This window comes from Alosa sapidissima, chromosome 13 (assembly GCF_018492685.1).
Source record: "Alosa sapidissima isolate fAloSap1 chromosome 13, fAloSap1.pri, whole genome shotgun sequence".
Lineage (NCBI taxonomy): Eukaryota > Metazoa > Chordata > Actinopteri > Clupeiformes > Clupeidae > Alosa > Alosa sapidissima.
Window position 1 is genome coordinate 4,339,064 of NC_055969.1, and position 15,011 is coordinate 4,354,074.

The 15,011-nt window shown below is 45.2% G+C and overlaps 1 protein-coding gene across 8 annotated transcripts in view; it reads left to right on the forward strand.

Annotated features, from left to right (window-relative positions):
- cdk5rap2 (CDK5 regulatory subunit associated protein 2) overlaps window positions 1-8,965 on the forward strand; it is a 42,545-nt gene extending 33,580 nt beyond the window's left edge. For 6 of the 8 annotated variants that reach the window (XM_042058617.1, XM_042058620.1, XM_042058618.1 and 3 more), the window contains 14 exons: window positions 1,215-1,369; window positions 2,931-3,236; window positions 3,797-3,922; window positions 4,053-4,169; window positions 4,300-4,405; window positions 4,727-4,833; window positions 5,130-5,255; window positions 5,691-5,753; window positions 6,000-6,190; window positions 6,448-6,567; window positions 6,740-6,878; window positions 7,786-7,832; window positions 8,036-8,072; window positions 8,401-8,965. In XM_042058617.1, coding sequence (XP_041914551.1) covers window positions 1,215-1,369; window positions 2,931-3,236; window positions 3,797-3,922; window positions 4,053-4,169; window positions 4,300-4,405; window positions 4,727-4,833; window positions 5,130-5,255; window positions 5,691-5,753; window positions 6,000-6,190; window positions 6,448-6,567; window positions 6,740-6,878; window positions 7,786-7,832; window positions 8,036-8,072; window positions 8,401-8,513 — 1,753 coding nt within the window. In that variant the 3' untranslated portion in view covers window positions 8,514-8,965. The remainder of the gene's footprint in view (window positions 1-1,214; window positions 1,370-2,930; window positions 3,237-3,796; window positions 3,923-4,052; window positions 4,170-4,299; window positions 4,406-4,726; window positions 4,834-5,129; window positions 5,256-5,690; window positions 5,754-5,999; window positions 6,191-6,447; window positions 6,568-6,739; window positions 6,879-7,785; window positions 7,833-8,035; window positions 8,073-8,400) is intronic. The other 2 variants (XM_042058624.1, XM_042058621.1) reach the window with 2 other exon arrangements.
- The last annotated feature ends 6,046 nt before the right edge of the window (window positions 8,966-15,011 follow it).

Below are 15,011 nucleotides of genomic sequence, written 5' to 3' on the forward strand. Positions count from 1 at the left end.
CTTATGCAAGCATCATGCAACCATGCAAAAGTAATGAAACTAATTATATCTTACATTACTAAAGCAGTCCTCTGATGTGCATGTCACAAAATATTTAAGTGAAAGTGCATGTATAACAATCTAGGCATAATAATGATTGTGATAATGATGATGACAATTTGATTTGGAGGGAGTGGGGTTGAGTACGTGTAGATGAGCCCTATGACCCCAAAGTCTGCCATGACTGGGCCTCAGGTCAAAGAAGTTTGAGAAAGGCTGGTCTACATAACCTGCATCAGATTGAGGTTTGCAGTGATGCGCCTGAAGGCACGGGTTGAGGACTCAGTCAGTTACGTCACAATATGCACATTTGTTTAAATTCATACCTACGTAATCACCATGACCAAAATTGTACTTTTTTTTTTACTTTGAATCTTGAAAAAAAAAATATTGACCTACCTACCGACCCATTTTTATTTTTTTTTGGCTGTTACTGCAAACAAGAATATTTTTAAGGATGGCCTCAGGGGTATGAGTGTTGTAACTGAGCTCAGGTCATGGTTGCTTGTGCGGTGGCCTGTGCAGCGAGTGTGAATGTGAGAGTGTAGCTGCGCTTCTTGAGGAGATGCAGTACCTGCGCTCTCAGCTGGAGGGCGACAGAGAGCAGCATCTACAGCAGCTGGCCTACCTCAGCCAGCAGAACCAGAGTCTGGCAGAAAACACACAGCTTCAGCTGGATCTGTGAGTGTGTGTGTGTAGTGAGAGTGTGTGAATCTGCAGTGCAGTGTGTTTCCCCTCTCCTTGTGTTGACGCTGTCTCTATTTCTTCTGAGATTCTCATTCATTCTTTTAGTCTGTTAGAATGTTCTAGATCAGCCTTCCTGGTCAAGCAGGTGTATGTTGTGGTGTTTCGTGTGGTGTGACTTCAAAGATGGAAAAATGAACAAAGGCCATAGAGAATTGTCCTCTCACCTGTATTGGTTGTGCCTGTGACGACTTTGATTTGTCTTGACTTCCTCCTCGATCTTACTTTCTCCATTGTGATAACTTTCATTGTAATGCCTTTGTGTGCTGTGAGAAACGTTTGGATGAAAATGTCTCAACCACAACCTCGGACAATGAGGACATGTAGACTGGACCATACTTGAAAATTTGGTGTGTAAACAGTGACTTACATGATTTTGACCTTTCTCTCTCTTTCTCTCTCTCTCTCTCTCTCTGTCTCTTTCTCTCTAGTGTGTGCTCGGAGCTGCAGCAGAAGTCTCGGCTCATCCGTTCCCTGCAGGAACAGCTCGGCGTCAAATCTCCCAGCAGTCACCAGGGTTCCGTCTCCAATGACAACAGTACGGCATCGTATCACAACAGCCCCCCTACTGGCCCCCGAGCCACAGGTAGGAGCACACACACACAGCTATAACATACTCTGCTGTATTACGTTAAGGAAAGCACCTTTTCTGTACTTGTCTACTTTGCCACATGGAAATGGATATGTTTAAAATGTAAATAGATAAAAGTTTTGAATGGGGCTCTTTGCTCTTTGTTTGCACGTGTGAGGTCCTTGTCTGTGTTGAATGGAGTGTGATATGGGGGTATGGGGCATCAGTGATCTGATCCCTTTTTGGAGGCCGCTAGCTGGGAGGCATGAGTGATGTGTGTGTGTGTGTGTGTGTGTGTGTGTGTGTGTGTGTGTGTGTGTGTGTGTGTGTGTGTGTGTGTGTGTGTGTCCTTGTTTCTGTTTGTTTGTGTGTGTGTGTGTGCCTGTGATGAGAAGCTGTAAATGAACTACTTAGTCTCTGAATGGGGTCAGTTCAGGGTAAGAGTGCGGTGCGCACGTGCAAGTGTGTGTGTGTGTGTGTGTGTTTCATTGTGCTTGTGTTTTCCATTCTCTAATTAAATATGGATATTTTTCCCTTTAAAGATTGCTTGAATCAATACCCCACTGTCTTTAATGGCACTTATTTTGACTCGTAATCCTGTCTATACTTGACTTAAGTGTGTGTGTGTGTGTGTGTGTGTGTGTGTGTGTGTGTGTGTGTGTGTGTGTGTGTGTGTGTGTGTGTGTGTGGAGATTAAACCAGTATCTCATTACTGGCCCTCACAGATACATTATTCACCAGGCCTATCCGATTTAATCCCGACACTTGGTGTGTGTGTGTGTGTGTGTGTGTGTGTGTGTGTGTGATACTGAAGAGTGGACAGAATGCCTGTCCAAGCTTGCTCAGTGTCCTGAGCAGGCAGAGGGAAAAGATCTCCACGAGACTTGTGGTTGAGCAGCAATTTCTTAGACCAGACAGACAGGCTTCGCCGGACTTTAGAATCAGCAGGCTAGACCACTAGCCAAATGCTAGCCTAAACACTCTCGCTCAGCGTTTAGCTTTGATGATCTCTCATAAGCAGACAGTTAAGGTGATGGATTAGACCAAAGGCTTTTGATGGTTTGTGTGATCTATTTAAAGTTACTGTTAGAGTGATGGAAAATTGGCTCTGTAATGGAATAGCAACTGCAGCGTTAGCCGGGTGGGCCGTAGTGATCCGGTAGCTGCGCAGGCAGAAGAGGGATTGGGTTGTTGCTCGTGACATACGTGTACAGTGAGAGATTAGCTTAGTTCTCATATCAGCTCTGCTTCAAGGAGTTGAGTGCTAGCGTTAGCATCTGTGATTAGCATGTCGGAGGTGGTGGTTGAGGCGGGTCAGGGAGGGGAGAGGCAGGATGGAAACTTCCACAGCAGATGGAAAAAAGCCCTCAAAAAGTCCAGGGAGAAAGGTAAAGGTATGTATATGTGCGTATACATATTTATGGTATTGGCTAGGCAAGTTTAAGAGGAGTCTTTGTAAGAGATTGAGAATGTGTGTTGCTGAGGATTTATGTATGTGTAAGTGATTTTTGTGTGTCAGTGTGTTGGTGGTGGTGGTGTTTTAATTTCCTCTGTTACGTGTGTGTCTATGTCACAGGCCTGAAGCTGACCAACGGGGTGGCGACGGCCAGCGAGGGCTTGGTTTCCGTGGAGACGGACGAGGGCAGCGTGCGCGCCCTGCGCCGGGAGAACGGACGTCTGCAGGAGCAGCTGCAGTCCAGCGAGCAGCTCAACACCACGCTGCGCAGCGAGCTGGACCTGCACCGCTCCCTCCTCGACCACGCACAGACACACACACAGACACACACACACACAGACACACACACGCCCGCGCGGGAGCGGACAGCACCACAGACAGAGATGGGCACACAGCAGGACACAGCCAACAGGACCATTAATTCAGGTACCCGTGTGTGTGTGTGTGTGTGTGTGTGTGAGTGAGGGGGTTAAATGGTCAGCGTTCTGTGTTAGGTAGTAGGAAGAATGGTAACTGCCTTAAAGTAATCATGGTCAATTTTATGGATATGAATATTTAAGTGGATAGGTTCCCCTCTGTATGATCTACTTGAACTCCTGCTAGTAGGAAAGCATTGTGGCAGTCTTTTTCTGTGGAACTAGTAGCTCTTTCACTATGCTATGTATGGCTTAATAACAGATAATGTGCTGCAGTGACTGTGGGTGAGGTTGATTGATTTTCAGTTTTGAGTATTATCCATATGCATTTCTCAATAGTAACCAAAATGTGCCATTGCACAAAACACAAGAACATTGTAGCTGTACGCATTGTAGCGTACAGCTTATAGGAGTGCTGGGAGACGTGTGTAAAGGGAACCTCTCTCTCTCTCTCTCTCTCTCTCTCTCTCTCTCTCTCTCTCTCTCTCTCTCTCTCTCTCTCTCTCTCTCTCTCTCTCTCTCTCTCTCTCTCTCTCTCTCTCTCTCTCTCTCTCTCTCTCTCTCTGGTAGATCTGCTGGCTGAGCACCTGCAGGAGATCCGAGCTCTGCGCCAGCGGCTGGAGGAGACCATCCGCACCAACGAGAGACTCCGGGAGCAGCTGGAGAGGAGGCTGCAGGAGGCCCAGAGAGACCCAGGTACATACACACACACATACACACACATACATACAGTACATATATACACACACACAAACACACGTGTCTAGTGTGTATAGCAGCATATTCTGCTATCCAGACTCATGTTGTCCTTGCTTGTGTATCCCAGCAGGCACAAACATCTTCATCGCTGGGCTGGAGGACCAGGGTCAGCTGGCCAACGAGGTCCGCAAGCTGTGGGCTCACAACCACACGCTCAGAGAGCAGCTCAACCAGGGCAGCAGAGGTACTCATACACAAACACACACACACACACACACACACACACACACACACACACACACACACACAGCAGAACTGTGTTGATATGAGCAGTCACACCAATCCTCAGCTAATCTCCTGGTCTTAATGTACAGATAAGCAGAAGGAAAATGAGCGTCTGCGTGAGACTCTGGCCAGGAGAACAGCCAAGCTGGAGCGTAGCCGCAGAGAACACACACGCCTGCAGGAGAGTCTGCACAGGTAACACACACACACACACACACACACATATATATCACTCACATAATTCAAGAGTTTACACATCCTTTGAACATGGCTCCAGTCTGTCTCTGTCATGCTGGTCATTATACTCTTGTGTTACCCGGCGGGCGTTGGATGATGTATTTCATGCGCGTGTGTCAGTGTCGGGTGTCAGTAACGGTCCGTGTCCTAATGGTGCTGTAGTGAGCTTGTAATGATGAGGAGCTCTAATTGGTTAATGATGGTCTCGGTTTTCAATATGAGCTCAGAGTATAGGGACTTAAGTAGATGTATGCAAACTAAACCTGTGTGTGTGTGCAGACTGCAGTGTGAGGTGAAACAGCAGAAGCAGCAGCTTTCGGACAGTCAGCATCTCCTCAAGTCTCTACGGGTGGAACTGAAACTACAGGAGCACATCAGGAACACAGGTATACACACACACACACACACACACACACACACACACACACACACACACACACACTAATACTAAGTCATTTTCACATGACTGCACACACTGCAACAAGGGGATCAAGACGTCCACAAGCATAGGCAGATACAGCCAGCTCGGAGGTTTGGAATGTATTTACCGGTAGTTACTTGAGGTTTTATCACCACTGCACATTTTATCTTAAAACTCTCAAGTAGAGCTGGGTGGGCGAAGGTTGGTGGAATTAAGTGTTATAAACTTACTGAGGAGGAGTGTGTGTGTGTGTGTGTGTAGAAGGAGATGAACAGCCCTCTGGTGTAGATCTGACTGCTCTCCTAGCAGAGGTGAGGCATCTCAGAGAACAATTGGAGAGAAGCATCCGGAACCACACTATCAACATCAACTACCTACTGCCATCAGGTACACACACACACACACACACACACACACACACACACACACACACACACACACACACACACAATCACCCACATCAACCACTTACACACTCACGCCTTTAGATAACCACACATACTCTACATCTATGACATCGGCAGTGTCGCTCATCTGCATGAACTGGTTGTAGCTTCTTCCATGTTTAAATGACATTATCCTCACTATTTTAATGAAAAATGTACTTTATGTGGAACTTGTGGTGTGCTGAAAAGCCACAGCTCCCTCTGCTGGCGATGTAATGCACATGTTCAACATCCACAAGCTTGCCGCAAATGTCTATAAATCATGATGGATGATAAAGTTCTGGCATTTTTTAACTGTGACTGTGTGTAATGTTGTGCATGGTTCTGTGTGTGTGTGTGTGTGTGTGTGTGTGTATGTGTGTCTGTGACTCTTCAGATGAGTGTGGAAGATCCGAGCAGCTCAATCTGTCATCACACCCTGACGCCAACACTGGACAAGGTAAGTTACTGCTGCAGGGATTTGTGTGTGTGTGTTTTTTTATGTAATGTGCAATGTATGCAATTGTAAAATACATATTTTGTGATGAACCCAAAATGTTTTGATTCCCATCTATATATATATATATATATATATATATATATATATATATATATATATATATATATATATATATATATATATATATAATATACACACACACACACACCAGTACCTAAAATTGTGTGTTGCTGGCGTGTGTTTCAGACAGCGGCAGCTCAGTGGGCAGTGGCTCGCCCCCTCCATCTCGCCTGGTGCCGGGGGTGCGTGTGTTTGAGGCACGGGGCGGTCAGCATGTGCTTGGCCTCAGCGAGGACTACAGCGCCCTGCACACACACCTCACTCAGGCCATCACCTACACTCAGCACATGGACAAGCACACACGCGACTGCAACACGGTAAACACACACACATGCACACACAAGCATTTATGGACACTTGGACTGCAGTACAGCAAACACACACACAACAGGTCAGACAGACATTCACAGGCAAACAAACATACCTCTGTATGTTGAAGCACATTAATTAATTACTGTTGATGCGTGTCCAAGCTGAACATCAAAAGCCTTTTCTGGATATTGTGTGTGGTCAGTGTAGAGCTGTAGCTCGTCTCAGTGGTTGAATGTTCCTGTTCATCTGTCTGTCTCCCCAGGCCCAGTGTAAGAACCTGTCAACCAGCGTCAACAGCATGCATCAGGTACTGGAGGAGGCCAGCAGACTCCTCAAGCTCTTCTGGAGGGTCAGCCTACCGGCAGATGCACTCAGACCACAGGTCAGCACACACACACACACACACACACACTTAAGTCACTTATTAGCACAGCTGATTTGATAGGTAACATCTTAAGACATGGACGCTGTTAGTTGCAGAATGTTTATAAAAGCTAAAGAAAGAGTTGACTCCATCATTCCCTTCTCCTCTCCTCTCTCTTCTCTCCTCTCAGGATGAGATGATGAGGACTGAGATCTCCCGTCTGAAGAGCAGGCTGCAGCAGCAGGAGTGTGTGCTCAGTGGAGCCGTCAAGCGCCTGCACTCCACCAACCAGCTCAAAGAGGGCATGGAGCGCCTCATCATAGACCAGCGTAAGGGGAAAACAACCTTACACACACACACACACACACACACATTCCACCAGCCAGCTCAATTACGGAGTGGAAAGGCGCAGACGAGTGTAAGCTGTACTCTCACACTCTACCTATGCACTCATGCAATCACTCATACAGTATATACACCCAGACAAACATCCAATCAACTCATTACAGGATAGCACAAGACAAACACACAGTCACGACTCACACACCTGCAGTCATAATGATGATTGATCGCTACAACTTGTACAAACACACTCGTATGCAGAGAGACAAACACAGAGAGGGGCAGCCGTGGCCCACTGGTCAGCACTCTGGACTTGTAACCGGAGGGTTGCCGTGGCTACTGGTTAGCACTCTGGACTTGTAACCGGAGGGTTGCCGTGGCTACTGGTTAGCACTCTGGACTTGTAACCGGAGGGTTGCCGTGGCTACTGGTTAGCACTCTGGACTTGTAACCGGAGGGTTGCCGTGGCTACTGGTTAGCACTCTGGACTTGTAACCGGAGGGTTGCCGGTTCGAGCCCCGACCAGTGGGCCGCGGCTGAAGTGCCCTTGAGCAAGGCACCTAACCCTTCACTGCTCCCCGAGCGCCGCCATTGTAGCAGGCAGCTCACTGCGCCGGGATTAGTGTGTGCTTCACCTCACTGTGTGTTCACTGTGTGCTGTTTGTGTTTCACTAATTCACCGATTGGGTTAAATGCAGAGACCAAATTTCCCTCACAGGATCAAAAAAGTATATATACTTATATACGTATATATACTTATACACATACACTGGGAGACACACACACATTCTCTCTCTCTCTCACACACACACATTCTCTCTCTCTCTCACACACACACACACACACACACACACTTGCCCTCATATGCATTATTCATTCCTATTCCCCCTGCAGTGTCTGTCACCCATGGCATCCTGAAAAAAGCTCGAGGCAACTTAGAGGTGAGTAACCAAACACTTGATTAAATTGATAGCACATCCACTGATAAGCGCTCAAACACTCTCAGGCCCACACTTAGATTGGACGCTGCTGGGTTGTGCTTGATAGAGATACCTGTTCAGATCGTAATCTCTCCCTTCCTCCCTCTCTCTCTCTCTCCCTTCCCCTCTTTCTCTCTCTCTTTGTCTTTGTTGGTCGATATCAGACACACTATTACGGCCACAGTGGCCAGTCAGTAGAAGGTCAGTGAGTGTGTCTGTGGACAGGATAAGCATGCTCTTGACTGGAAGGTTTAATTTCCAGTTTATCATGCCTGTTTACCACGTCATTCTGTGTGTGTTCACTTGTGTGTGAAAACACGTGTGAGTGTGCGCACTTGCTTGCGTGTGTGCGTGCGTGCGTGCGTGCGTGTGTGTGTGTGTGTTAGGGCATTTGTGCTGTCTGCATGCTGTAAAAGCCTGTTGTGCAGTTCCACTATCCTGCATGCTGATTGGTCCTACAGCTTCACGGTCCTTCCTGTTCTCCCCAGCTCTGTGCACTGATTGGCTGTCGCCATGTCTTTTTCTCTAGGATGTCCCATTGAGTGGCCAGTGACGGAAGAACAACCATGCCCCTGCCCAAAGGCCAGGTCCACCCCCAAATCGGATTCTGCCAGTGATGTCTCATCCCACTGCAGCTGTTAGACTCCTCCCCGTTGCCTAACCCCGCCCCTCTAGGAAGTACTGTCAGTCATCCTCTGACACGCTGTTCCTGAACAGTCATTGGTAGATGTAGTAGCCCTGTAATGGTACGAGACAAGATTTTGGAGGCTATTGACAGTGATTGCACATTTTTGTTTTGGTATACATTTGTAACCTATTTTCATAGTAAGATGCTGTAAGATGTTCTATTGTTGAACAGTAAGAAGGGAAAATATTTTTTCTTGTAAATATGGAATATCTCCTGAGTGGTGTAGAAAATCAAGGTCCTGATGTCACTGCCTGTGTGTGTGTGAAAGAGAGAGAGACAGTGGGAGAGGGTGAGTGTGTATGTGTGTGTATGTGAGCGATGGTGAAGCAGCTATACTATGTGTGATCTGAAATACTATTGCAGGATGTTAATGTATCCACCATTAAAAAAAGATGAGGAGACTTCATTCTCATGTCTTCATTCTTGCTATGGACATCATGGCACACTCATACACTCCTATACACAAGGCTTTCTCAGAGCTCTGTCGCTATGATGATGAGGCATGACTAGATCTAACCTGACTAGATCCTCACCCTTTGCCGAGTGCCACATCCCCACTCCATGGGTACAATGCCCTCCAGAATTATTGGTAACTCTGGTAAAGTTGTTTTTTGTGATTTATTGTCATCTCACAATGAAAACAATGTGGAAAAATCCAACCTTGAAAGGAAGCAAATTTATTCTGAGAAACAAAAATACCTCATAAAGAAATATATATTTTTTTTAACAAAAACACATCAGCCACAATTATTAGAACCTCTGCATGTAATATTTTGTTAAGCCTCCCTTTCCCAATAAAACGGCTCATAATATTCCTCTTTACAAAATCTCTACAGATCGTCCAGATTCCTAGATCCTCACTTGTGCATTCTCCTCTTTGACCCACCCTGCTGTTTTGCTGTTGAGTTTAGATCAGGGTACTGGTACGGCAATGGCAGAAGCTTGGTTTTGTTTTCAGTAAACCATTTTTGTTTTCATCTGGACATATTTTGGTGGATTGACCTGATGAACGATCCAATCATGACCTACTTTTAGTGTCTTGGCAGAGATTGACAGCTTTTCATTTAAGATGTTGAGGTTTTTCTTAGAGTTCATGATATGATGCAACTTAAAAATGGTTCCCAGAGTGTTCCTTGCCAAAGACCACAATTTCAGGCTAAGTCACTGTAGCATTCAGTAACTCCTGGCATTTACATCTGTAATTAAATAACAGGAAAGGCTTTTACCTGGTAGCCTGGCTAGCGCCACCACTTCTCAATGAGACGTGGTCTGGGAACCAAACGTTAATTTTCTCGTATTTGAAAAAAATGCCCAGATCCGTTTATTGGGTGCCACGGATGTCTATCAAATGCGTCTGTGCATAGCTCATCATCGTCTTGCTTTCCCCCCTGTTCTGTGATTGGTTCCCTATCTCAGGCGAGAATTTGCTCCATGGTCTCCAGTCTGCCTTAGCAGCGTGAATCAAATCGCGCGCAAGGCAGCATGGGAACACCCAGGCTATTTACCTGGCATGCCATCTAAATAATCAATTAGAGCTTAGGTCACTTTTGCAGATTTGTTTGGAGACGTGGTGACCCCAAGATGATACTTTCTGAAAATGTTCTGATACTTTTCTGTAACTCTCCAACAGTGGTTCTTATGGAATTGTTTGCCTCTCTTACCATCCTCCTCACTGTGTGTGGGGGCAAAATAACCATGGATCTTTGTACTGTACAAGCATGTTTGTCATATTTCCAGTTGATTAAAACCTTTTAATTATTGTTTTCACTAAATAGTGGCATTTTCAAGTACCTAGTCATTATAGATATTCCCTGACTTACAAATGTCATCACGCTTTCTTTTTATTTAAATCTGGTGTATTCTCTTGTCTTTCCCATGTTTGAAAATGACTAGGGGATTTAACCTGTGCACTTTATTTTCATAGCTTAGTGAAAAAGAAAGGCATACTAACTGTTGAAAGTTCAGACACTCTGATTAACTTAAATAAGTTGAATATAAATGGAAAAATGCTTCTATTACATTTTGTAATATAAGATTACTAGGGGTGCCCATAATTGTGGGCAATGTGTTTTTGAAAATGATTTTTCCTCATTATTTTCATTGTGAGATTACAACAAATCACCAAAGGATCAGTTTTACCTTTTTTTAGTCAACTTTACCAAGGGTGCCAATAATTCAGGGCACGGCCATGTGGTGTTTGGTGTTTTAAGCCCCCAGCGTCGTCTTCCAGGCAGGGATGGATTACTGCACGGGCCTACCGGGCCCAAGGGGTCAGGGGGCCCTGAAGCCCAAGCCTTTGCATGGAATCATTGCCTCAATATCAACAAATCAGGATGTAGGCTATGAATCTGATTTAATTTAGTATTGACCATCCCCAAAATGTACCAGAATACAGGAAATCACATCAAAATGATCCCCCCCCCTCCCACATATACGACAATAAGTGGGGGGCCCTTAATACATCTGGGCCCAGCCCTCATAATCCGCCCATGCTTCCAGACAGCGCTGCATGGAAGGCACTAGGGTTAGGCAAGGGTAAGGGTTAGGGTTAGGTGCCTTGAAGTCCACGGTGGGGGCTTAAAACACCTTCGAGCACAGCATGTCCTATACAGTGCACTAGGCTCAGTGCTGAGGTTTAGGGCTTTTGTTTACTCCAAAGGGCAAACACCAAACACTCACAAGGGGATGATCATGAGTTGTGACAACAAACCTCCTAATACATGCTCACAAAGAAACTACTGTAAACATTTCGGAAAGGTCTGACACAAACCATGAGTGACCAGTTTTTTTTTTCTTGATTGACACCAACCAGACAAAACCATGGGTCATCATCTAAGTGGTACAAACCCATGAGTTCTACAACCCGTAGGTGCGTCTTACATGCTAGCAGGGTGAAGAAGGGAAGATCTACAGCAGTTTCTGAGGAAAACAACCCCACATTCTAACCAGCCCTCTCATGTACATACACACACCACACCGTTTGCTGTATAAACAAAGCTGAGGCTTTGTCAGGGCAGCAGAACTCCCTCTTGAGCAACCTCATCAGGTAAACATACCAGAGATGGGCTCTGATTGTGAGTGCATTATCAGACCTCACGTTGGCCCCTGGCAGTATCAAACATGTCCTCCCCCATCGAGTGGCGCTTATCAGATCAGCAGACTGCAGCATGCAGGGAAACGTTGACTGCTAACATGCTGATCACTGGGCACCTAAGGGCAGAGCCGGCCCTGGACTCCTGATTGACAGCTGCAGACAGACACACCGGTGTGTTTAGAGAAAGGGATGTGTTTGTGACCGGGAGAATTTGTGTGTAGAGATTAGAATGGTTGAGAAGAGATAAACACTCCTCTAGGATCCTATAAAGTAGTTAGATTGTACCTTCATGTAGTTTCACATGACTTACGGTAAAGTCAACATTCTCTGTAAACAGCACAACTGGGTGGATGAGGGGTTAACCTCTATCAGGAGAGGAACATTCTATGACCTCACCCCACCTGAGATACAGATAGGCACCGCACACAGATCAATCAGCACATAGCATCACCACAACAGGGAATCAGCATTCAATTTCAGTTGGTACATAGAGGTATTTCATCATGTGGTACATAGAGGTATTTCATCATGTGGTAGATGAAGTTCCTTCAGTTGATGCAGTGAATTTGATTTTCCTTAAGCATCCACAGATGCAAACATTTTCTGCAGTTGAATAGAAGATTCCCAGAGTGTTCCTTGCCAGGAGGAAGACAGGAGAGTTAAGCTGACTCACTTTGTTTTTTCAGGCGGTCTATTGGGTAAAACAGGCTGTTCTATTTCTAAGTGACAAGAGAGTCCCATTCATAGTCATGGTTCATATTCATATGACAGTACCCTTTTTCTTAGTGACTTTTTCACAGAACAAAATTGAATGGACAAAAACATTGTCAGAGGGAGAGAGATCCTGTGGAAAATGAGGTACCTCGCAATACATCAGTGTCTGGATGGAAGACTCAGCCATACCTGATTTGGGTGGCTCTGACATTTAAGGTTGTGCGCGGTTTGTCCCAATTAGCATTCTTTGGCAGTAGATAGATAGATAGATAGATATACTTTATTGATCCCTAGGGGAAATTCAAGGTCACAGTAGCATACAGACAACACACACACACATTCAATAACAGCAGAAAAAGTAATTAAAAGTATATAATATAAAAACACAACTAAGCAATAAGGACTGTAGAAGATAAAGAATATGCTAAATATACAAAATAGCCTACGGACCAAAATGTCATTTGTCTTGTCCTTGTATTAAACAAGGGTACAAATATGGCACTGCTGCATAGCCAAGAGAGTAACAATTTGAGTCCTAGCCCTGCAGAATTCATATCAGCCATATTAGAGTTTGGCAGCACACTTCATGCTGGAACTGGGTGTCTGCACCTCTCCGTTTATTTGTCCTTCAACGAGTTGACTGTTGCTCACAAAGTCAATCAGTTAAGAGGCAGGAGGTGTTTGCTGTAAATCTTTTTCAGCTGTGCAACAAACGCAGTGCTACTTAATCCCCTCTTGTCCTCTATTCTGTTGTGGTTGCACCCTTACTGGTGTTATGTGGCTCTTTGAGCTCATCGTGCAGCAGATCTATGCATTAGAACCAACCTGCAACGGATCCATACGTCTCCAGAGAAGTAGCCTAAAGTGCTGCCTAGATGCATACAAAAGGAATGCATTTACAAGACCAAGTATCATTCTTTTATCGTCTCTCTCACTCCCTCTGACTCTCATACTGATTTATACCACACAGACACTTGATCCCTGTTTATATCTGTCTCAGCTGATCCATCTCGCACAGCTTCTGCGATCTTCACACATATGCCATCAGAATGTTAGTACATCTGCAATATTCCATTACGCTTCCACAACATTCCCTGACATTACCGACACATTCCGCCTCTGCTGAGGAAGCCCAGACACTGGGAGAGAGAAGATAAGAGCACTCTGAGGAGAAACAGAGAGTGTGTGTGATCGTGAATAAATATCATGTCTCTCTGTGTGTGGGTGTGTGTGTGTGTGTGTGTGTGAGGAGAGATAAGACAGGATAGAGGCATAGATTTCTTGTTTCCTCTTACAGTGCATAGAAAACATGGAAAAACTTAGATTACAGTCTGCCCCTTCTGGTTAGTGTATGCCTGTAAGGAAAAAGAGATTCAGAGAGAGAGCGAGAGGGAGGGAAATAGTATGTGTGTGTGTGTGTGTGTGTGTGTGTGTATGTTTGTGTGTGTGTGTGAGAGAGAGAAAATATGTTTTGAGTATGTGTGTGAGAAAGAGAGAGAGAGAAAGAGAGATTGGATATCTAGGTGTTTGTCCGTGTGTTTGCATATGTGTGTGTGTGTGTGTGTGTGTGTGCGTTTGTGTGTATGTGTGTAGGAGACATCCCTGATCCCACTCTTGGCAGTGCCTGTCATTATTATCTGAGTGGATCTGTGCAAACACCGGGGCCGATCTGGAAAATAAACACATTCTTCCTTACGTGTTATTCCCAGTGTCTCTCCTCCTCCTCCTCTTCCCCTTCTTTTTCGAGCCAGGGACCTACAGGACACCAAGAAACACTGTGAGTTTTCTGTGAGGGGGGTTTCCCTTTGTCACGGAAACACACACATCTCATTGGCAGAGGAGCACTCTGTTTCTTCTGGCACTGCTGCGCTACAAAAACATACAGTACAGTGCGGCTCATGACGAGTTAGAGGCGCTCCTGCTACCGCACACTGGGTCGTGAACCTCAACACTCGTTCAACATCTCTGCGCTCCCATCCTCCTCTTTTCAGAATCATACTCTCTCCATTTCCCTGTGATGTGGCTGTTCATAAGTGTGTGTGTGTGTGTGTGTGTGTGTGTGTGTGTGTATGATAATTGTGAACAAACAGTATGACACTTCTGATGATTTGTACAACAAAATATTCAGTATCAGTTTAGTTAAATGTTTGTTGTGTTTTGTTTTCTGGATATGTGTGTATAGTGTGAATGTGCTGTGTGTATTGCTGTTGGCAGAAAGAGTTGCGTGACTGTAAGTAATGTGGTAAACAGGAGAAAACATACAAACAGGACCTTAAATTCAATTTAAATTTAATTTCCTCAGCAGGCATGTCCAGGTTGTGTGAATGTTTATGTCAAAGAGAGTAGGAAAGGGAGAGATCATAAATGAAGGTTAATTTCTTTTATGTGTTTTGTCTGTTGTCTGTTTCAGTGTGTGTGTGTGTGTGTGTGTGTGTGTGTGTGTGTGTGTGTGTGTGTGCGCACTCATGTTTATGTTAGTCATGCATTCCTCTGATCCTGTGATACACATAGCCCATGGGCACGTATGTTTAGATTTAAGCCAAAAGCGATACATCTAACTTCTCCGTACTCTTTATGCCAGTATTCCCTCAAGGGTTCAACAGGTCAGAGTGTGGTCATCGGGCCAGAAGGACTTCCAGTGAGA